The 24,648-nt window shown below is 27.6% G+C and overlaps 4 protein-coding genes and 6 non-coding genes across 11 annotated transcripts; 8 read left to right on the top strand and 2 right to left on the bottom strand.

The window, feature by feature from the left end:
- Positions 1–1,853: 1,853 nt before the first annotated feature.
- LOC113548467 (cuticle protein 7-like) lies at positions 1,854–4,130 on the top strand. Of its 2 annotated transcripts, none has more exons than XM_026949359.1 (2): positions 1,854–2,021; positions 3,205–4,130. In XM_026949359.1, the coding sequence occupies exons 1-2, from the start codon at positions 2,007–2,009 to the stop codon at positions 3,877–3,879; spliced, it is 690 nt and encodes a 229-aa protein (XP_026805160.1). In that variant the 5' UTR covers positions 1,854–2,006; the 3' UTR covers positions 3,880–4,130. The 2 variants fall into 2 exon arrangements, with proteins under 2 accessions (XP_026805160.1, XP_026805159.1); XM_026949358.1 differs by having other exon boundaries at positions 3,202–4,130.
- Positions 4,131–10,606: 6,476 nt separating this feature from the next.
- On the bottom strand, positions 10,607–11,418 carry LOC113548491 (39S ribosomal protein L43, mitochondrial). The gene has a single exon (XM_026949393.1). The coding sequence runs from the start codon at positions 11,271–11,273 to the stop codon at positions 10,701–10,703; it is 573 nt and encodes a 190-aa protein (XP_026805194.1). The 5' UTR covers positions 11,274–11,418; the 3' UTR covers positions 10,607–10,700.
- Positions 11,419–14,952: 3,534 nt separating this feature from the next.
- Positions 14,953–15,618, bottom strand: LOC113549506 (uncharacterized protein C119.18-like). Its single transcript, XM_026950842.1, has 2 exons — positions 15,539–15,618; positions 14,953–15,478 (listed from the first exon to the last, which is right to left on the bottom strand). The coding sequence occupies exon 2, from the start codon at positions 15,458–15,460 to the stop codon at positions 15,236–15,238; it is 225 nt and encodes a 74-aa protein (XP_026806643.1). The 5' UTR covers positions 15,461–15,478; positions 15,539–15,618; the 3' UTR covers positions 14,953–15,235.
- Positions 15,619–17,948: 2,330 nt separating this feature from the next.
- Positions 17,949–23,953, top strand: LOC113550641 (60S ribosomal protein L21). Its single transcript, XM_026952600.1, has 5 exons — positions 17,949–18,080; positions 18,853–18,994; positions 19,083–19,216; positions 23,007–23,136; positions 23,835–23,953. Exons 2-5 carry the CDS (start codon positions 18,866–18,868, stop codon positions 23,916–23,918), a joined length of 477 nt encoding a protein of 158 aa, XP_026808401.1. The 5' UTR covers positions 17,949–18,080; positions 18,853–18,865; the 3' UTR covers positions 23,919–23,953.
- Positions 19,733–19,798, top strand: LOC113550763. Its single transcript, XR_003405071.1, has one exon. It is a non-coding gene; the product is annotated as a small nucleolar RNA SNORD31 (small nucleolar RNA).
- Positions 19,990–20,053, top strand: LOC113550757. Its single transcript, XR_003405065.1, has one exon. It is a non-coding gene; the product is annotated as a small nucleolar RNA SNORD31 (small nucleolar RNA).
- On the top strand, positions 20,320–20,384 carry LOC113550759. Its single transcript, XR_003405067.1, has one exon. It is a non-coding gene; the product is annotated as a small nucleolar RNA SNORD31 (small nucleolar RNA).
- On the top strand, positions 20,643–20,708 carry LOC113550758. Its single transcript, XR_003405066.1, has one exon. It is a non-coding gene; the product is annotated as a small nucleolar RNA SNORD31 (small nucleolar RNA).
- Positions 20,974–21,038, top strand: LOC113550760. Its single transcript, XR_003405068.1, has one exon. It is a non-coding gene; the product is annotated as a small nucleolar RNA SNORD31 (small nucleolar RNA).
- Positions 21,780–21,844, top strand: LOC113550762. The gene has a single exon (XR_003405070.1). It is a non-coding gene; the product is annotated as a small nucleolar RNA SNORD31 (small nucleolar RNA).
- Positions 23,954–24,648: the final 695 nt, after the last annotated feature.

Below are 24,648 nucleotides of genomic sequence, written 5' to 3'. Positions count from 1 at the left end.
GCATGTACCTATACAATTTATGATATTTATTAAAAATGTACTAAAATAAATTTTGATATAAATTTATAAATTAATTTTTTTTTATATTCCGGAGATATATTACTCATAATCGTATTTTATATGAAAATAATATATGAATTGAAACCACTACAACAAAAATATCTACCTTATTTTATGAAATTGTTGTCTTATAACCGAAATGATGATGAGCCTTATAACTGAATTTTTTAATGGATTTGGTTATGTTCAAACCAGTCCAGTTGATTTTTAATCTAATAAGCGATTGAATTTTATATCTTTGACTTGTGAGTCTTATAAGCGGTGTCTATACTGCGTATATTATATATTTATATATATATCAAATATGACTACACATTTTATAGTTCACTGAAATTGATACTAAATATATTCTAACCTTATATATACAGTGTGGTACGCCGTGTTTCTAGCCATCCTTCTAATTTAAATGAGAAAACAGAAAATATCTGCGTATATTGCGAACTACGATTATTATTTATTACCCTATTTTTTTTACATAGATTATATTTTTATACTTTATAGATAAAGTATAAAGTTTATACTGCAGGATGTCGTACCTTGTACCCTGTATACGTATGTTATTATGTAGATTATAGCCTGTAGTCTGTAGGTTCACTATTATGGTAAAGTGTAATTTTGAAAATTTGAATATTATGTATATGGTATATGATTATGTATAGAAATAAAAGGCTAAGCTCCAGCAACTTTCGACGACAACTCCGAATTTTTTTTTATAAATACCTATATTTTTTTCTCTCGTAAATTCTTCCCCCTTCTCGCGTTAATATATTCTATCTGTTTTTATTTTCCATGATTATTAGTATATAGCAGTATACACTATACATAACATATGAGATGTACTATACATGTATTTAAGGAGCACAGCGACCGCTTTTGTATATAAAAATATAATATTGCCCTAATTGATAAGCTCTCCATTCTAGTGAACATGCAAACTAAGTTTTGAAATTTGCATGATAATCCGACAGTAATATAATAACACAGAAAAATGTTGATGCATGAAATATACTTTTAAAACAGTTTTGCTCAATGATGTATCACATAAAAAATAGTTTTTCGGCGGCGGAAATGATCAGTTATAGCGTACAGTTTTGCGAGATATCGCATAACTATTAAACGTAATTGTAATTACATGTTTGTGAGTCATTTAATAGTTGTTAATTAACTGTTTAAAAGCGGTAGTTTCGGTTGAAAAACAAAAGTCTATATTTCCAAAGGTTTCAATAAATCCATCATTAAATAAATAAACATTAACACAAAATTTTGAATGAACATGCTTGGTAATTCACCCTATACATATTGTTAAGGTATATATGACATATCCATATTACGGAGCTAAAAGTGCATCAGCCATTGTTCAGACGTACAGCGTAGTACGACTTATGAAACCGACGATCTATTATTATTATACTTATATCATTGTCGAGCAGTATATTATACAGTAACGAGGACCGTTCTCACGCGCATTCGGCGACGTTTGACTTCAAGTTTCAAAGCGCGAACAGCTACCGCCGTGGTCAACGCGAACCGTATACCACGGAATCCAATTATTATTATCATACTCATGTATAGCCACTGCAGAGTGCCACTCACATATACACGCACATACGTAAATATATTTTCTCGGGGCCGGGATAAGGCCCGAGGCTACGAACAGGTACTCGCGTGCAGTCCTTCGTTTTTATTACCTCTTCCTTTCCTTCGTCTTACGCCAGCCGCCTGTACACCTTCCGTACATATTATATATAAATACGTGTCGATAACCGTTCGCTTTCAGTCTTTTTACTCACGCACGTTGGCTTACAGTATTGTCATTTTTTATTTTTATTTTTTTTATAACTGCTACCCACAAAATATCGTTATCTTTCTAAACGACACTCGCAGCGTGATTAGTTCGCAAAAGTTCTCCACGTTAGCTATATATACTAAGTACGCAATTTACTACAATGTCATCATACACGGTAAGCTTATGATACGGTTAAAATCTATTCATACCTCACCATAATGTATTCGTTTCTTCTAAATCATTGAATATACTATACACACATATACGTATTATATAATATGTAATAATGCGTATGCGTAGAGTTCACTGAAGGTATAGGTTCACTTAAATTATTTTGCTTTTTATTTCAATCGTTATTATATTATCTTTTAAGTTATAGTGTTTTAATTGCTGAATGTATACGAAAATTGTTGATAAAACGTCGCGGTAGTCTGTTAACCACACAATAATAACAATCGCTATATTTTGTCATTAATGTGTTTATAATATTAAGCTATTCGTAATCTTAACCCTGAAACTAGTTCAGTTAATCAAATTTTGGTGTTTATTTTAATAATCAAAACACATGCCTCACTACGAAATTCTAAGATTTGCTATTCGTTTATTCAATATCACATTAGTATTATAATAATATATGCGTCTAACTTTCAATAGCCAACGTCTAGCGTATACAACAATGTATTATTATAATAATTTAAATCGTTTAAACGTATGATTCGTTTTAATATCATTAAACCGTAAAAAGGGTATAATTTTTTATTTAAAAATAATATTTTTTTTTTCAAAATTAGTTTTCATTAAACAAGTAACAGCTATCAGTGACAGCCTGTTATACTCGATTTTTCTCTATAAAGAAATAACAACAAACCCACTAAAACACTACAACACCCACAACCTATAGTTCTTCCAAACATTGGCACATAAAATGTATACTCAATGTCACTACAATATAATATTAAATATACTTATAATAATTATTAAACAATTATACAAGGCTAATTATTAGCCTATCCGTAAGAATAATCCAACACATCTAAAAATACGTGATTTTTGAGTTATCATAGAAATATAATGTACTTAGGTATTTTAGTATAACATAATGTGTGGTATTATCATGTAATCATGTAGGACATATTTAACAGTTTCAATAAAATGTCGAGAATTCGTACACATTAAACATTTTGATCTAGAAAAATAAACAATTTCTAAATGACTAACACTATAGTTTTAAACGTTAATTTTTATTGGGCGAACTTTAAAAAAAAAGGCGAGAAGTAAACGCCGCGGACCACGTTTAATAAAAAAAGAAACCGAGACCTCAAACCACTAAAACTAATCACTCTATGCCTTTTTAGCAGCTGCGGTCACTGGTCGTAGTAGTGGTCATCGTCACCGCTCTGCTGCAGATGGCGTCGGGCAGCCCCGTGTCGGCGTACGGTTACGGAGCGGCGCCGGACTACCGTCACGGCGGCTACTACAGGCGCGCGGCCGCCGATGACGAACACGCCGACGCCCCGCCCAAATACAACTTTGCTTACGACGTGTCCGACGCGTACACGGGCGACTATAAGACGCAGACCGAAGTGAGGGACGGCGACTATGTCAAGGGACAGTACACGGTCGTCGAACCGGACGGCACCAAGCGCGTGGTGGACTATACGGCCGACGAGCAGAACGGCTTCAACGCGGTCGTGTCCAAAGAGGGCCACCCGGCCCCTTCTGTCCCGGCTCACAGACCGCAGGACGCCGGTCCGGTTTACCGACCGGTGGCCGTCCCAGCCGCTCCTGCTTACCGACCGGTCGCCGCCCCAGCCGCCCCTGCTTACCGACCGGCTTACCGACCGGCTTACCGACCGGCCCACAAACCGGCCTACAAACCGTCCATCACATCCGCGGCTTACCGTCCGGCCCCGGCCGCGGTCTACCAGCACGCCGACGATGCCGACGTCGAGCCCACGGCTTACCCGGCCGCCCCGCTATACAAATCCGCCTACAAGCAGCCGCCTTCCTATTACCCGCGCAGACCGTACTGATTGAACCATTACGGCTTTAATAAATAATAATATTATATATCGATCAATAATGACTATACATCGTATTATATATTATTATTATGTTATGCTTATGACTGTAAAATGTAAATTTATTCATTATCACTATATTTACTATTGTAACAAAATGTCAATGTTGAATGTATAATACATAGATCGATCGTTAACATTTTTACTTGTCGATCCTTACCACGTAGGTATGCGGACTGCGGAGTTCGTGACAATTATATGGGCATATTGCGATTATTTAGATTATTATACGTAGGTACCTACATTATAATATTATAAATTATTACAATAATCTGCCTGTTTTGACGTGACTGATAAGTGTAAACGTAAAGGGGTATTCTCGTGAACGTAGCCAGCATTGTTTTGAAATTCGCATTGCACTCTTTCCTTGGCCAAATCAAAATTACCCAAAGCGAGCAATAATAATATGTATTTCCAACTCTTTCCAAATAAAAAATAAGATTTTTGACATTTTCTTTTCCGAATATGATGTACGCCACTTCTGTGTACATTCAAACCTATAATTTTGAAATTTACAAGACGCTCCTGTCCCGAGAAAAATCAAAATTACGCAAGGCAAAATCGGCTAGCAACAGGTATCAACGACGATAAGTTTTGTAAAATTGTTTTTTTTTTTGTGTATAAAAAGAACACCGTTCACGTGAAAATACTTATCTAGTTTTGAATTGGTAGAACACTCCTTTCACCTTAAAATCAAAATCACTCAAAAAAAAGGTACGTATTGCAGCTCTATAAGAGAAAATTAAGATTCTTGATAGGTAACATTGTTTGGCGAATATAATGCACAGCTACATTTCCGTAACACGGAGCTTTATTTTGAAATTTCGTACGACAATCACAATTCTTCCTCAGTAAAATGACGTAAAGTCAAAAATACAAAGAAACGGCTAGCAACAAGTCTCCCTGGACACGGTTTAATTTCTTTCGCCAGCTCGGTCGAGAGTCGACAGTTAAAATTAACCTTTTTTGAAATTTTAATATAATTTAATAAAAACGAAACCATTTCCGTGAAAATTTAAGACTAGTTTTGAAATTTTTAAGTTGTAACACTCCTACTCTCAAAATTAAAACCCCATGGAGCAACAAATACAAAACGGAACAATACATATTTTCACCCCTATACTAGAAATAATAATATTTTCGAAATTTTTTGTTTTACGAATATAATGTGTGCCATCACTTCTATAATAGTATTATAATGTTTTATGTTACTATATGTGTTTAATATGTACAAAGCACGTACAAAAATTTTATCAAATTTGGTATGTACATCAGTAAACTTGTGTTAAATCACTTATCTGCAGTAGCTGTTCCAATGTGTACCAATATGTTTTCCACGAAACGTCTTCACGGAGCATCTACAGTCAACATTCATCTCTCAATCTCTGACTAGGACATAGTCGCCACCGTTTAGACAACGACAGTCTGACGCTGCAGAGAAAGCGTACACGTTATTATAATGCAATATGCATACGAGTATAAACAGCACAAACGCCACAAACTCATGTATAAAATATATCCATCTATATATTATACAGTTAACAGTTATGCATTAAACACGGAATAAAATATGCTTATAAAGGTATTAGTGTTATAACTTATATTTTATTCCAATTGCAGATTATAATTTATAAACTACATTAACAATTTCATTTTACTTATTTTATAACACAATTATTTACTGATATATTTATGATTGCTTATATAAGATAAAATCCCCTAACGTTTGAAATTCCTAGGGACACCACTGATGATATCGACAGTTTGATTTGTTAATCTAAAAATTGGAGTTGTTATTTGTGATTGATGTTACTGAACTGCTGATAGCGATGGTAACGCATTAAATCGTCTAAAATATAATATAACCATCAAAGTATTATACACCAATTAATATTAGAATAATTTATATTATATTATTTTTAATTTTTACCATACGTTTACGCGGCAACATAATTAGTATAGTTAACGTGATAGTGCATTATGAAATATGAATGACGGCTAGAAACATATAGGTAGGTAAACCGTAAAACTTTCAATGTATATTATTATCGTATCCACATTAAAAGTACACTGAAGTCAGTAAACGGCTGTGTTTATTATGTATATTACTTATTAGTCATAGTCACGCAGTCGTGATTTGCTACACGTTCAAGATGAATTTTAAAATTTCATATTTCGAATTTCGTTTCCGCGCATTTTCTGCACAAAACAATATTTTAATCGGTTTTGATGGAGTTTATAGACTATAATAATATAGTATTATAGCATAACTGGTAATATTGGTATACACGCGCGTACCATGTAGGTACGCCGCCGCGCACTGTGTTTGAAAATAAATAATTTATAGGTAGACAATATGTAAAACAGTATGCGTTCAAATCTTCTGCGTATGATGTAATATTAATATATATGTAAAATATAGTATATTTAATATAATATAGGCTTGCATTGCTTGCAACGCTGTATATCTTGGCTGATAATTTGTGTGTAGATGTACCATATTAAAATAATATATGATAATTTATAATAATCAAGGCTTGGGACTTAAAGCATTTGCTTATTTTTATGGATTGACTTAAAATGTAGCAGAGTGCTATGGAAGTGTATGTCATGTTACAACACGTTCAATTATTAAATTTGAAATAAGTGCTTTTTTGTCCAGTTTTTCTACTTTTTATGGTTTTTTCAGAAAATCCCTAGAAAAATTTATAAATAATAAGGCAAAATGTCTCGAAGTTGAAGTTTGATTTTTTTATATCTAATATAAAGATTTTTTGATTTCTTAGTTAGAAACTTTTCCTAATCATTTTGTTTCAATGTTTTTTGTAATCTTTAATTATATTATTTTTAGCACAATTACAAATTATGTCTAGTACCTACTTTATCATGTAAAAATAAATTTTTTTTTTTATTAAATATTTTTGCTCAAATTTAAGTGATTAAATGTTTGAGTGCTTATAATGATGTTTTTAGGCGCTTTTTTTATTGATTTTAAGTGCTTTAAGTCCTGATCCTTGATAATAATAGATAGATACATACTTTATACATTGATTGATCTATTTGACGTAACACACATAACACAACCATTATTTCAAAAAATATTTACGTTTAATTAATTTTAATGTAAGAAACAACATTAAAAAAAAATCATATATTTTAATATTATATTAATTATTTTTTTATCGTTATTATTTTTATTAGTATTATAAATTATACATTTTTTAATAATAACATATATGTTTTTAATTCCTTATTCAAAAGCAAAATATTTTTTTAGAGTACCTAAACATCTTTTAGAGTGTATAAAAACATTTTTGGATAAGTGTAGTTTAAATATGAGTGATATGGTAAGAAATAGTACAGTAGTACCCGCTAAATGTTGGTTCCGCCTGTCATCTTAACTATGTTAGGTATCAATCTATCATTATAAGTTATAACTAATAAACTACTTTTCCGAAATTTGATATTTATAGATCGAAAATCGAAATAATTCGAATAATATTCTGCTTCACTGCTTCAGAAAACATGTAATTAACAATTAAGTTGTCATCGAGAGTTAAAAACTTACAAATTGACAACGATAAAATATAATAAAAAATAAAAATGTTCTTTTTGTAAATTTGTGACAACTTAAAATTATGTAAAAGATATTTTCTACAACGTTAACGTAATCTGAAATAATTAGTGTTATACAGTGTTGAGTGATATCTAGATGATATATCTAAATACAAATTAAATACCTACACCTGATTTAAATAAATTAATAAATTAGCATCTAATTGGTATCCAAGATTTAAATACAACTATGGAAATATTGGAAATATATATAAATATCTAGATAAAAATTGAATATTTTATCTTCATATTAATATAAATATTTATTTAGCTATAGTAATCTAATATTTATCTAGATAATATAGATATTATTTTTGTTTTTACTCAGCACTGGTGTTACAAGTTAATAAATAATAATGGTTCACTCCGAATACTTATAGATTAATTCGTGTAGAGTTGACTGTTGTCCTTGCTGATAGTACATTATGTTTTATTATTATTATCATCCGTTATACACCCCGACAAACAGATCACGCGTTCCGTCGCAACGTCAGCCTCCGGGCCGTACGTGCGTGCAGTATCCTCGCGGATAATCGATTTCAAGACACACGACAAGCATAATATTATTACATTATTATTATAATAGTGCAGCAGAGCAGTTATTTGCGGGTAAACACGAGGAACAAATACTTACGAGACCTGGTTCCCGTGAACTCTGAGAAGACCTGTACGCGACCATATTATGCCTAGGTATACTAGCTGTGCGGTTAATGATTATGATATAGCAGCAAAATGCATAATAAATATACCTACCTGTATTATGTGTAGTATATGTGATAATAACCGTGATCCGTTTATTAGGTCTACTGTTTACTGCATAAATCCAACCATGTATAGTTGTCGGTGATCGGTGCGCAGCTTGCAATATAAAAATACATAGGAAACAAGAAACAACCAACCAAAATTGACATTAAAACAAAAACAAAAAATAAAAAGTAGGCAAGTGTGTACCGCTTTGATGATGTAAATGAGGTCTCGAGTAAATCACTATAATGGGTGCGTTAAATTTGAGTACAATCATATATTATTGTATGTATACGAAAAACGATTCTGAACAGCAACAATCTGTCAGTTTTTAATTATTATAATATCACTAAGTATAAGTATACTTCATGATAATATGTTAGTTTTTATGATACATCCATTAAAGCCATTTATTTTATTTTTAGTATACGTTATAGGTGGATATAATTTTTTTCCAAAAATATTTTATTTATTAGATTATTATTATTTAATTACTAGGTACTATAATATATATATTATATTTATATCATACTAGGTATATCTGTAAATTATTTAACTCAAAATGTCATTACACCATTCTGTAAATACCGTAAAACAGTAAAAATAGATTCATAGTAGTATAGTACTTACATACCAAAAATAGAGAATATTTTAAAACAAATCTTATTGTGTTTAGTAAAGTTCTTAATAATATAAAATGCATACAAGTTGAAGTTCCAAAGAATAATGTTTTTAAATTATAACAAAATAATTAACATATTGTTATTTCTCATTTAAATTATAGTACCCAATTTTGTCCAAATCGAAACTATTAAAATAATTGTCATTATACATTTTTAGATTTTATAATATCAATAAGACCTACTTAAGAGACATTTTATTTTACATTTTCAAGACTTTTGGACTTTTGGGCGATTTTATGTTTTTCAGCTTTATAGCTTTGTAGTGAGTTAATGATTGAAGTTAAAGTTCTGAAAATCTTCACAGCACTTCTCCTAGCCAAAATGAATCTAACAAGACCCCAAATAACAAAATCTGTTCTCCAGTTTCGCTAATCTACCACGCTAAATGAAAATCTAGCAAAAAAAACTATTTTTTTAACTGTGAAAAATTAGATAAATTTTTTTGAAAATTTTTAATTTCATATTTTGTATTTTCTTGATAACCCCTTTTTAATGAGCTATCAACAAACTTTTTAGCTATAATAATTTTGGAAAAAAGTTAAAAAATATAAATTTTGGGACTGTTCACGCCAATGTTTTTGTGGATTCAAATCGTGATGTGATATCGGATCCCTCTCATTAATATTTTATGTTAAAACTAGCTTAATTATCCACCTACTCATTACAACTCAGTTACATTTTTATCATTTTCCTATTTAACAAAAATTCTTGTAGTTTTAAAAATTCAGACTTTTTTCATTTCAATTACCATACTTACTTAATTAAAAATCAAGAAAGTAAAAAGTTTTAATTTGTAATTAATTTTTTTATATATTTTTTTTACTTTACTTATTTATTGTATCTACTTAATAGATCATCTAACACTTTTTTTTCTGGTATATAAATTGAGACTTTGAACAAAACACAAGGTATAATATAACACTACATAGATACACACTTTGATAAATCATTTATTAACTGTCAAAACACTAAATTTTCCAATGGGCAATGAATATCATTTGTTAAATTTTGGGTCATCAGTCTAGAATACTCTAAATCGGATTGCTTCTTATATGATAAACTTATAATTTATTTAAATCATAAAGTGTGCAAAACCATAATCACACAATAAGCATTCATGTAACTCCTATAATTCTGTAGTCAAGAGCAATCATAATAATATAAAACATATCAAAGCTATCATATTGAATAGTGTAATATAATTTGCAATCAAATGAAACAGCATTTAAGTTCTAAATTTTAGTTTTCTATTATAGCTATGAATACATAAGATTTACAATAATGTTTGGTTTTTTTGCCATCATTTTTTGGAGCAGTAAAACAAATTTGATTTTCAAGATGGTTACTAATAGTAAAATGGACTAGTAGGTACTTTGGGAGGGTCTAAATAAAGTAAAAATTCACAGTAATTTAAATTATTCAAATTAAAAATTATGTACTTGCCTAATGCTTATATCAAAAATTATAAGCAAAAAAACTATTATATATCAGTAAATATTTTAATATCATTCCACCACTGGTCATAGTTTTATGTCATAGTTATAGTCATATTTTTTATCAAATGAAACGAAAATGTCAAACTAAATACTAATTATATACCTATTTTATTGATTCAATTTAAATAATACAAGTATGAATTATTAAAAATATACTTATTCGATATATTTATATAAAATTAAAAATAACATTTTATTAAATCGTGTAACTAACAATTTTTTGAAAATTTCTAATTTACACATTAGCTGCTTGAACCTTCTGTGTATCATCATTATTTTCGTCACTGATTTTTTGTTTATTTATCATTTCTAATAACTCTTCTGTGGCTGACTTTTCTTCCCATACAGGCTTTGATAACATCTCAGATGGAAACTGTGTAGTGTTTAATGCTGGATCCTTATTTGTAAATGGACTCCAGACACCTTGAATAGAAGGGCATTCTGTATGCCACATTTTGACGTACCTCATAAGTGGTATACCAGATCGAGTGCTATATAAATTTAACCATTTGATCATTTCTTGTGCAGTAAAATTATGACAGCTGATTACTTCACGTTCACCATTCAAATATTCGGCGACAAATGAAGGGGACTTGTGACGACGAGGTTTCAAGTACACTGCTGTACCTGGGTGGTCTTGTGCAAAACTTATTAGATCTGTTTCAATGAAATCACGAATTCCGCGACTAGATCCACTGCTTTTACAAAATCTTAATGTGACTCTTTTCAATTGACATATGTAACGTCCAATACCATTTTGAAGCGGAACCCTGGGAAATCCTCTTGGTGTAAAACGACTGCTCGACATCGTTTAACGATGATTATTCTAAAGATTTATTATTAACTGTTAATTTAAAAATTATAGATATTAAGATTGGAATTTGAACAATTCATTGAGAAAACGAGAAATAAGAATATCGAGTATTGTTGAAAACTAAAACTCGTGGCTTATCTTTTATATTTGCTAGATAGATATAATATCACAGTTATTCTGTGATAATTTCATGAACCATGGACTAAGAAGATAAGGTCCGACCATAGACTTTATCATTTGTCCGCTTGCTGAGGCAGATTTAGTTCTATTGTTACTCACGAGCGCTACAGGTTGAACTTAATTGAGGTTATGAACTTTATATTTTATTCATTTATTCTCGTCTTGGCAAAATTTAAGATTCCGCCATAACTTAAAATCAATCATTGAATTTTAAATATTTTAATCTTCAAATAATTTATGTTAAACAATACTTGTTTATTTGGTTATGATAATAATAAAAAACTACCTTTTAAATTCTAAGATCGTTTCTTAAACTAATGATTTTAATAAAATTATTATCATTATAAATGTATTGATGACACGGACTATATCTTAGTCCGTGAATGATGATGTTCAATATCAATGCATCTAGTTCATACATGGAATCATAATAATGTTATATGAAACATATGATATGTATTATGAATAAATATAAATCAAATAATTTATATTACACATATTGTATGGTGTTTTAACACGTTTTTATAAATTAATAACACAAGCATGTTGAGGTCAGAACGAAGAACGTGAACAAGACAAGATTTACCAGAGTTAGAGCAAGCGCCTTCATGCTAGTCTATACCAGGAACTTTTCATTTGGACATTTTTTCTAATTAATAATTTTTTATTTCACCACTACATCAAAACACTATTCAACAGTCACTGATTTGGCACAGTCAGTAATGGAATTTTTAATATTTTCAAGCAAAATTCCTTAATCAAATATTTTTTGTTTAATCAAAAAATGTTTTTTCAAATTTTTGAAAATAATTCAACTTCATGGAGTTCACAGAGGCAATTCATCATGGTCGAAGAAGACGACTTCTGAACATCTACTTCAACGACTCAGTAGCGAGCAATTTATGGCACAACAAATCAACAGCACCATTAGAATGGAAACAAGAAGCAATAAACAATCAAACATCATAGTGTAATTTATAAATATTTGGCTCACTCCAATGACTACTAATTGCAAGAAATGGTTGTTAACAAATTAATTATGCAAAATTTTCCAATTTTTCTACCATGAGGGTAGAATATCTACAAATGCTTGAGAAAGTAAGGCAATATAATTTTAAATTATATGTAATATATTTTCTTATGTTGATAATTTATTGTTATAACAATTGTTGAGACAATTAATTTAGCTAAAAAAAAATTTATATTTATTTTATATAAAATAATTTATGAATATAAAATACTACAATGTGTTTAAATGTTTAAAAATTAATTATAGACAAGGTGTTGACTAAAATAACATTATGAGCATTTTCAAATTTTTATATTTTTCATACGTATAACTCACTTAAAAATTAAAATTTTGTAAAAACCCAACGATAGAACGATATAATGTTCTTACTTAAAAGTTTAAAAATAGGTAAATTCACTCTAATATCAAAACTAAAAGCACACTATTGAAACTGGTGAACAAAAATTTAGTATGCCGTACATGTGTAAGACAGAAAAACACATGTGTGGTGGTATCCTCTTAATTTAGTGAACTATGTGAATCACTGTATTTGTAATTATTCCAAGGACTTGGGTTTAGAAAATTTTAATTTTGTTTATGTGTGTAGCTGAACAAATACCCCAGAAAGTATCAGTTTATAAATATTTATTTATGATTTCAATTATTATAATTACTAAGTATCAGGGAAGTACACAAGGGGGTGTTTTGGATGTTCAAAAACCCCCTGAAATATTTGGTTTTCGTATGGTTATTTACTTATTCTATTTTAATGTTAATTGTCATATTATACTGTGATAGATAAGTACGATATTACATTGTGTTTGTGGAAACCGGTTAAAGCAATTTAAAAATTTAATATTAATAAATTAAAATAATTAATATAATTTGAATAAAAATAAAAATACTTAACAGGAATTATAAATAAAATAAAATTATACCTATTGTGTATTGACGTATTTACGTAACAAAACTGGTGACGATAGATTAAATGAATTAATATTGTTAAATGCACATAGACATAGGTTTTAACTGTGAAGGTATTCTTAACATAATGACTAAACACTAAAACTTTGCAAAAATTATATTTAGTATTGTAATTTTTTCTTGATATCAATGTTTATACTTAAAAAAAATAGGTATTGTACCTATAAGTAGGTATAGCTAATTTTCTTAAAAAAAGAATTGTATATTTATTTGAAAAAAAATTCTACTTTATAATAATTAAATTTCAAAAACGCCCCCCAAAATGTTTTTCTGTGAACTTCTCTGCTAAGTATAAATGGTAATGTTATAGTATATTGTTATAATCTATAAATTATTAAATTTCAAATGAGTTTTAATTAATTTCATATAATTTTCTATAATATTATAGCGTTTTTGAACAATCAAGTTAATTCAATATATAAAAATAAAATTGTAATTGTCTTAAAGTGTCTATTTATAATATTAACACTGGTAATAAACAATTATTTTTGTTAACAATTTAAATATTCTATAATGAAATAAAATACATATCTACACTTACCTTTTTATTATATTTTTTTAGATAACTATGCCAATTACTACTTCAGAAGTACCCAATGATTACAGCACAAGGTGAGATGGGGGACCATGTTGTGTTGCTGCCTGCATCAAAGGCTCTTGTTTTGCACCCAATTAAAATATAAAAATTTTCACTTCATACTACCTACACTCATTACAGTACAATCATTCATGAATTCAAGTTTTTTTTTTCTCATCATGTCACTATTTATAATATAAATATTTAATTATAACCTGGTGTTTTTAATAAAAAAAAAACTGTTTCTGGTATCCTAAACATGGTTCAATAGATAAATAATAAAAGACTTCCAAATCTTCAATTAATCATAGCCGGTCATCTAGACTATATTTTTCTCAAAGACGCAAATTAGTGGAATAGGGGAGGCAATAAGAAGTTATCAGTGCATTATTTTGTTTCATCTCTTTCTGACCTAGACCAATGTAACAAGTTTTAAAAATTTAAAAATTATAATTTTATATACTTGTAACTCACATTAAAATTAGTATATATCTATGTATGGCTATGAGGTGTCATACTAACTGTTCTTAAATTAAAGTTGTATAATCGGTCATTCACTCTATATTAAAGCTAATAACAGAAGTTTGGTTTAAAATGTACAACATTATGTAAGTACTAAATGACTAGAAGTCATTAGTAACTTCTATAAAAGAATTATGAAAATTAAACACGGTATAATGTTACAGTGGATTTTATGTGATACAACATCATGCTGTAATGAAACCAAAATTTTTGTTGTTTTGAATGTTGCAAAAATACAAATAGAATTGTATATTTTTAAAATAAAAAATTATCATATAAATTATTTACTTAATAACTAAGTTAAAATATCCAGTTAATGATATAATTATCTAGTTAAAAAATAATATCAAATGGTATTAAAACATACTTAATTACAACACTTTTGCCACCCTTCATAAAATATTGTGTTGTATTATAGTACGGGTAAGTAAAAAGAATATAAATTAAATAACAACGTTTATTGTTCCAAGTTTATCTATTAATTGTAAAAAATAAATTGAAAACAGTTGGATAAATAAAAAACTTATACTCTAATAATATAAGTACTCAACAGCTACAAGTTAACAAAACTTGTTAAGGAACAGTTAATAGACATTAAATTACCTATTCTAAGCTACTAACAAAAAGGTACTTACTAAATTTAATTTTTAACTAGTTAGATAATATAAAAAAGATTTGTTATAACTACTTCTTCATGCGCTCTGTTCCCAAGTAAGGTTTTAATACATCTTCAATATCCAAAGTGTGTATTTGCATACCTTCTCGAAGGCACTTTTGATACTCATCAAATTTTTTGGCACACCTTTTGTCATCATAATCGCCTTTCATATAACATTCAGTGAACCAAGAACTGAAACATTTTTGATATTCATCTTTTATCTTGTTACAGGGTAAATGAAAACTATCCATTTTGATTTTTTCTAAACGCTATCAATTTTTATTTTAATATAATTTGATTTCCAATTTAAACATAATAAAATAACATACATAATAAAATTTAACCCAGGTTGGTGAGAAGTAATTATAATAATATGCCGTTTAAAGACTGCTGAGATGTTATGTAAAATAAATTATTGAGTTAATAACTTATATAATAAGAAAAGTAATAATTATAATAATATATTATTATAAATTCGGATATTGTTTCTAATGTTTCTATTATCTTCTTGTATAGATTAGTGTTATCCGATGTCTGACAGTGCGACCACAGAATAGATTACGAGTTCGAATAATGATTAATGATAATTATATAGTCTTTAGGTCTTTAGTATTTACTCTTTAGGACATTAGCACTTGACAAAAAACAGAATACCTAGTAAATAGTGATTGACAATAATTGTATACTATATAGAAAACATAGTTTAAATCATGATAGTAATATAATTGTTCTGAAAACAATATAGTCTAAACATCTACTGCTGAAGTGCTGAACATATACAGAGTAGACAGACTAAATTAGTAATTACTGACTGTTTAGTAGTGTGTTTAGTTACAAATAATAAAATATAAAACACTAAACGAAATAACTAATGATAATCACATACAGTACCACAAAATTGGAAATAGGCGAAATATATTTGAATTAATTTGTAGTTTCTATCTATATTCATCATATGGAATAGAAACCACTGAAATCATTACTAATATTACTTAGCTTAAAAAAATCCTGATACCTATGTATATGGACTTATAATATAATACCGATATATTAATATTAATTACCTTTTTTAAAATAATTTCAAACATTGTATCACTATGACATTATTTTTTATTTATGTAAATTTGGATGAATATTGAACAAAATACTTAATATTTTGTTACATTCTAAGGTCAATTTTGTGATAAATAATATTTATAGGTAGGTATTACATTATTATAACTATACAGTGGGATTTATTATTAGTTAGTCTATCGAGTCAAAGATTTATAGAAAAAGGTTAAAATACAGTCTAGGTTTATTATAATATTTACCTACTAAAGTAGTGCAAAAATAAATATTTGCATTTATTCATATTAAGTTGTTAATTGGTTTGGTCTAATTAGTAATTATTATAATCTATAGTTCTTGTGAGTAGTTTTAATGGTTTGATATGGTATTGCACTATTACAAGAATCCAAAGTAAGTTGTGAATAATACCTACAATTTTAATAATTAATTTTTGTTTAACCAAAAAATTTAAATTATAATTCTAGGTAAGTTGGTGGATGATAGATTCAATATAGAATTAATTAGATAGAATTAATAAGTTATAAAAATAATCATAAATAAATCTAGGAATATTAATAAACTTAAGTAAGTAAATGGATGATAAAATTCACCACGTTCTAACATTTCTTTATGTACGAGTATTTGAAAATTAATCTTTTAAATTTAAAAATTAATATCATTAACTTAACTATAGTTGTCTAAGGATCAAGTTCAGATCAATAAGATTCCAAAAAACATGATGAAAATGAATTTGTAGTATTTGTGTATTATACTATGGAACTGAATATTATTAGCTAATAATTTTTAATGGACATGTATTAGTATTACATACTAGGTACTTGAATTTTGTTTTAAGAAACTGACGCTTCAAAAGTGTTTTTTAAATTTGTATCTGAATTCAAGTAATGTAAACTATTATATAATATTATTTTTATATACTCAGTTTACCAAATTAAAACCAATTTATTCAATAAGTTAATTACCTATATGTTTAATGTATTCTTATTTTTTTACCAATGTTATTATCATTAAATGTTTCTGAAAAATAAATTATTTTGAGTTATTTCTTATAATAAATTGTTCATAAAAGTAAGTGGTAAATATTATATTTTTAGACAATTTTTTTAAATAACTACTTTTGACTTAATGTAAATTTTAATTATTTTATTTATTTTCTTTCTCTTATTTCGATGTCTATATAAACCAGTTTTATAAGCTTCCACACTTCGACCTCATAAATTGAATATTTTTTAAGTACTATCAGTGAATTGGTTGGTAGATACGTGCATTTATAAAAAAATTTAATTTTTAATCACCTAAAAAGATTATTTATTTGATTTTAATTTCAATCATTAAACAATCTTACTAATCTAATTGACATTAGTCACCAAGGCCATAATATTCTTAGTTTATTTAAATTTAATTTTTGCGCCAAATGTTAGGACCAATGATAAGGTCGGGTAAGTCAACTATGTGGTCAATGCGGTATATATAAATGGATGTATACAACCCTATGCAACTCATATATATATATAGTTATATTATGAACTATATATTATCATGGAATAATATAAACCATACGACCTATCGTGTTTCGTGGTTTTCGATTTTTGAATGAAAAAATAATCACATATTTTTTCTTCTCCATGACGAAATAATATTATTTTGTATCGTGGTTTTTCGGACGAATCGTCTTTCGAATGAAAAACACATAACATAACCTAAAAGTAATTTACCTCTGTTCGGTTCTTTTACTTTCACGTACTCGTTTTTTGAAGTGTGGTGTGTCTTAGGACTTTTTTTTTTAAGTCGTAAGTTTAAGTAAGTACTTCTTTTTCATATTATTCTGATGTAATGAACACTGTTAATATCTAAAAGGGTTGAATCATTTTCGTGTTTATTCACATTTCGGCATTGACGATTTCTCATAGTTCGTATCTAAATCCTAACCATAATGGGACACTCGCATTTCGTCTTGGATCTTCTATTCTTTCTCTTTCGATTGATCGTTTGCTAACGGAACGTTATCATACCGTTGAACTTTTGGTTCGTAAATCGAATGTCTGGATATTGGGATTGGCTCGATCAGGTCGACAAAGCTGCTATGGGAATGGCATTAAAGATTGTATGTATGGTATGCATCTTGATTTCATCGCGATTGATTATTACAAGTTTCAATGCGCTCAAGTTGGCTGAAACATTCAGCGATCAATCATAACAAATGGCATGTGTTTCACAGTTGAAACGTCTCATAATATACCTATCTGATTTGTGTTTAATTTACTTTTCATGATCATTCAATTTAATTTTTATTATTCTTGTTTGGAATTCTTGATTCATCATATTTATCAATGAACAAGGTGCTCTAAAGCGATAAACTGTCCCTCATTGAATGTTTTATTGAAGGTTTGGTCTAAGGATTCTTTTAAATACTATGTCAAATAGATAATGTGGTAAAATATATGCATATTTTTTTTAGTTGAGTAATTGATCTTTATTATATAAATTATTTCTACAGGTATTAAAATGTTTTTCTTTATTAAATCCTTAATTGAATTGTTTAAGTTCCTCTACATATTTTTTTCTGTTTCAGATAATAAACAAATATGACCAACTCCAAAGGTTATAGGCATGGTACTAGGGATTTATTCTCCAGAAGATTCCGTAGACATGGAGTCATTCCTCTGTCAACGTACATGAAAGTGTATAAAGTTGGCGATCGAGTTGATATAAAGGTAAATAAATTATTTAATTATATTAAGTATTTATAATTGTTGAAATCATTATATTATATCACATTTTAATGAAATCTTTACTTCTTAGGGAAATGGAGCTGTTCAAAAGGGTATGCCTTACAAAGTCTATCATGGTAAAACTGGACGAGTATTCAATGTATCCAAACACGCTCTTGGAGTAATCGTCAATAAAAGAGTCCGCAACCGTATTATTGCAAAAAGGTAAATAAGTTTTTTTTTAATTTAGGTACATTAAATTTTATTTGTTTATTGTTGACTAAATGTGTATTTCAACATATGTGCTTTCAATAAATACCTAAATATCTATTTTGTATAATCTGTAGATAGATAACTAAATACATAATAAGTCAGTGGTTCCCAAACTGTGCTCTGTGCAGCCCTTGGTGCTTATCAAGGACTCTGTTCTTAATACCACAATACATTTACACAGACGGATAAAAATTAATGATAATTATTTCTTGGGGCTCTGTGAGAAACTTCTACTTACAAAAAAGGCTCTGAGGCTAAGAAAGTTTAGGAACAGCTAACTGATCTAAGTAGTAGAAAAACGTGAAGAATGCTAAACAAATTATGATGATATTATACCGCCCCAGTCTGAAACTTGTGTTGAAGGTTTGATCTGAATGTTTGTAATATTAAGTTTTTATTTCTCTAAATAATATTTAATAATTATGCATCTATCAAATAAAATAAAGCTTATATATTATTAATATACACATTTTATATGATGACATTATACCGCCCCAGACTGAATCTTATGTTGAAGGTTTGATCTGAGTAATTATACGATTTAAGATAGTTTTTTATTAATTTTATTTTATTTAATTTTTTTATTAATCTTTATTGATAAATTTATCTAAGCTACAGACATTAACATTTTATGTTGATTTTATACCGTCCCAGACTGAACCTTGTGCTGAAGGTTTGATCTGAATGTCATTTAAGGATTTTATATATACAAATTAAAAATTTAAAACAATATGATGATTTTATACCGCCCCAGTCTGAAATTTGTGTTGAAGGTTTGATCTGAATGTTTGTAATTTTAAGTTTTTTTTCCTCTAAATTATATTTTATAATATTGTTATGCATCTGTTGATAAAATTAAAGCCTAAAGATTATTAATATACACATTTTATATGATGACATTATACCGCCCCAGACTGAATCTCATGCTGAAGGTTTGATCTGAATGTCATTTAAGGTTTCCATAAATACAAATTAAAAATGCTAAGTTCATGAAAAATGTTAATAAAAGTTATGTGTGTTTATAAAACAAAGATTAATTAATATTAAATATTTAAAACAATATGATGATTTTATACCGCCCCAGTCTGAAACTTGTGTTGAAGGTTTGATCTGAATTAAATTATATTTTTTTTCTCTTAATTATATTTTTATTAATATTATAATGGATCTTTTAAATAAAATAAAGTTTAAAAGTTATCGATTTTCAAGTTTTATATGATGACATTATACCGCCCCAGACTGAATCTCAATGTTGAAGGTTTGATCTGAGTAATTAATAGTTATCACTTTTCTTCTTTTTTTGGGGAGGGAGAGGTAAATTTTAAATAATCTATGTTGATATTAAATTTATCTAAGCTACATATATGTAAAATATTGAATATTTTATGATGATTTTATACCGCCCCAGTCTGAAACTCATGTTGAAGGTTTAATCTGAATATGTGTAATTTTAAGTATTTTTTTCTCTAAATTATATTTAATAATATTGTTATGCATCTGTTGATAAAATTAAAGCCTAAAGATTATTAATATTCACATTTTATATGATGACATTATACCGCCCCAGACTGAATCTCATGCTGAAGGTTTGATCTGAATGTCATTTAAGGTTTTCATAAATACAAATTAAAAATGCTAAGTTCATGAAAAATGTTAATAAAAGTTATGTGTGTTTATAAAACAAAGAATAATTAATATTAAAAATTTAAAACAATATGATGATTTTATACCGCCCCAGTCTGAAACTTGTGTTGAAGGTTTGATCTGAAATAAATTATATATTTTTTTCTCTTAATTATATTTTTATTAATATTATAATGGATCTTTTAAATAAAATAAAGTTTAAAAGTTATCAATTTTCAAATTTTATATGATGACATTATACCGCCCCAGACTGAATCTCAATGTTGAAGGTTTGATCTGAGTAATTAATAATTATCATTTTTCTTCTTTTTTTGGGGAGGGAGAGGTAAATTTTAAATAATCTATGTTGATATTAAATTTATCTAAGCTACATATATGTAAAATATTGAATATTTTATGATGATTTTATACCGCTCCAGTCTGAAACTCATGTTGAAGGTTTGATCTGAATGTTTGTTGTTATATGTTTTCCTATTAATTTAAAATATTACCTGAATAATAGTTTTAATATTGTTAGTGATTTATAATATTAAAATATAATTAATGAAACTTAGGTAAACCTAACTAATACAATTTAGAAAAAATTTCACACATGTTTTGTCTCCATTTTATAATTCTGCAACAGAAAATTTATTTTCAGTAGTACTCATTATTTAGCTTTGATAGTTTTAGTATTACAATTAATTTATTTGTTATTAAACTTAAAGGTAATAGCATTTTATGATTTTTAGGAATTTTTTTATAATATTGTAATTTTTGTACAAGTGATCATTTAAAAATAAATAATTTTATTTAAATAGAAACCTTAAAGTTTTCCGTATAGAATAATTTGTTATGTTGTAAGAAAATACATCTAGTTACATATCATTATCATTACATGATGACATTATACCGCCCCAGACTGAATATCATGTTGAAGGTTTTATCTGAGTAATAATTAATATTGAACCATTTATTTTTTTATGTTAATTATATTTAAAATTTTATAATATTCTATATACACTATTAGGTAAATTTGTATGTAGTTCTAGGTTTCACAATAGATTAAAATATAATAATAAGTAGTAATAAGTATTATTAAGTTGTTAAATAAGTACTAGGGATTATACATATTTAAGTATAATAGTTAGAAAATATAAATCTTCTTTTTGTATTATTAAAATATGTTCAAGTATACTAACATTAGGTGCATGGGTAAAATCTACATTAATTAGACATTAAACATTATCCATAATATTAAATTATGTAATAAAATGTTATTAATTTTAAAATAACAGTTATATTACTTAACAAATTATGATGACATTATACCGCCCCAGACTGAATGTCGTGTTGAAGGTTTAATCTGAGTATTTGTTAACTTGAGATATTGTAAATTGTAATAATTGTTCATCAAATATTAAAATATAAATTGTAATTTAATGCACTATATGATGATTTTATACCGCCCCAGACTGAAAGTCATGTTGAAGGTTTGATCTGAGCAATAATACAATTTAAGTTTTATTTTACTCTTAACTAAATGTTATATTCTAAGTTAAATGTGGTTTGTGGAGTATCTTTAATGTATTCATTGTTATGATTATTTACCGCCCTAGACTGAATGTAATGATGATGGTTAATTTGTACATATTTGTATGTTTAACTTTTTACCAACAATTAATAAATTAAAAATTCCTAATATATTTTTAATGATTGCAAAATTCATTATTTTAACATATGTGTAATACCATTTAAAAAAAATACATTTTATTATAATATTATTATAAACTTTTTGACAAACACTGAAGTTTTTAAAAATGTTTGCATGGAGAGTATTGACAATTCTTATTTTGCTTTCAAAGAATTAATTAAAAAAGGAAAATTAGATTACCTAATATTTATCCAATTCAATAAGAGGTATACACATATGAAAACATTTCTTGTAATGTACACTATAGTTTTGTTGGTAAATACTTATAAATAGATACTTACTATTATACACAATGGGTCTAGTTGATACATGTTTGTGTTGATATATATTTAATTCTGTACTTGAGATTAACATATAATAAATATTAATTATTTTATAATATATTTGTGTTATTTAATTGTTTAGAATTAACATTCGTATTGAACATGTCAACCCATCAAAATGCCGAGATGATTTCTTGAAGCGCGTCAAAGAAAACGAAGATAAAGTTGCTGATGCTAAAAAGAAGGGAATTAGAGTGTGCCTTAAACGCAAAGTAAGAATAATAGTTCATTTTTCAGTAAACACATTAGATTTATTATAGGTATTGTTTTTATTGTTAAAAAAGATTGTTTATTTTTGAATTTATTAATGAAGCTGTTATTAGTGTTATTTCCTATGTGTATATTTTTTATCATTGTGTCGTGTATATACTCTAATAGATTTTATGAATTGAACATTGTTCTATGATTATGATTTTAAAAATTACTACATTTTCATAAAAATGTTATGATTTTTAGCTTAATGACATTTTATACAATTCTAAAGTTGCCTCAATGTTCTAGAATGTTGGTATAATTTAATTTTAAATTAAAAAGAATTTGAAAGACATGAAAAAATATACATTTGAACATTTTTATGTGTATACTTATTTACAGAAATATTTATGAAAGCCAAAAATAATAAAAATTAAACTAATAGTGGGTAAACAATAAAGATAAAACATTTCTGAGTACAGTTTTATTTTGGTGCAATAACTAATCCAAATTTCAATTATAATATTATCTAATATTTTAGAAAATACTAGTAGGTAATTATTAAAAATATATATATAATGATCTTTTTTCTATCCACCATAATTATTTATACAAATTATAGCAAAGTTATAAGTATACCATTTAAATTTTAGTATACAAACTAACATTTGATTAAATATTGTTTATCATTTATTTAATTTGTTCAATTTGTTTTCAGCCTCAAGGACCCCGACCAGGTCACATAGTAAGAGGAACGGATCCAATCAGTTTAGCTCCTCTACCTTATGAATTTATTGCTTAATTGCTGTTTTAAATATAAATGTCGATTTAAACACATTTTATCGTTTATTTTTTTCAATTATTAAATTCTTGTTTAACACTTCCTATTAATTATGTTTCGTTAGTCCGTATAAACCTCTCCTCTCCTGAAAATATCTGAAAGGATTCTGGCATTGAAAAGCATCAGTAAGCCGCCTCGGTTGTCGGTTCCATTCAACTTTTATCCCTGTAGTTAAATCCTTTCTCAGTTTCCCTACAAACTGAGATTTCTCTCGTTATATCGTATAAAATAGTGGAAATCTGTGTATATGGAAAACGATGCGCTATTATGCAAGATTCTTTACAAACACTGCTATGCAAGCGTGTCTATAGTTTCGCAACATTTTTTGTTCTTTATATATACTGTTTGCTGGTAAAATTTATTTAGAATTTTATTCATTTTAATCATCTTGTGTGGTTTTTTATTATACATACACGATTCTCGTACATTACATATAAATGTACTTTCGTTTTTGTGCTAACGCAATTTAACTATACCGTTTAAAAGACAATCTATTTTGTACGTTGTAACGTTAACGTTTAATTCGTCGATGATTAGACTATGAAAGCTATTATTAAACGTGTATTTGTTCGGTTTAAGTTAATCGTCATAAAAATTGGTTGAGTTTTTTTTTATCAAGGAACAACATTTGACTTATGACATCGTGCAACCTACGGTTGATATTAGATTAAACCTGTGTACGTAATTATAT

This window comes from Rhopalosiphum maidis, chromosome 4 (assembly GCF_003676215.2).
Source record: "Rhopalosiphum maidis isolate BTI-1 chromosome 4, ASM367621v3, whole genome shotgun sequence".
Taxonomy (NCBI): Eukaryota; Metazoa; Arthropoda; class Insecta; order Hemiptera; family Aphididae; genus Rhopalosiphum; species Rhopalosiphum maidis.
Note: the sequence above shows the minus strand (reverse complement) of the source record. Positions and strands in the feature narration are given on the sequence as shown.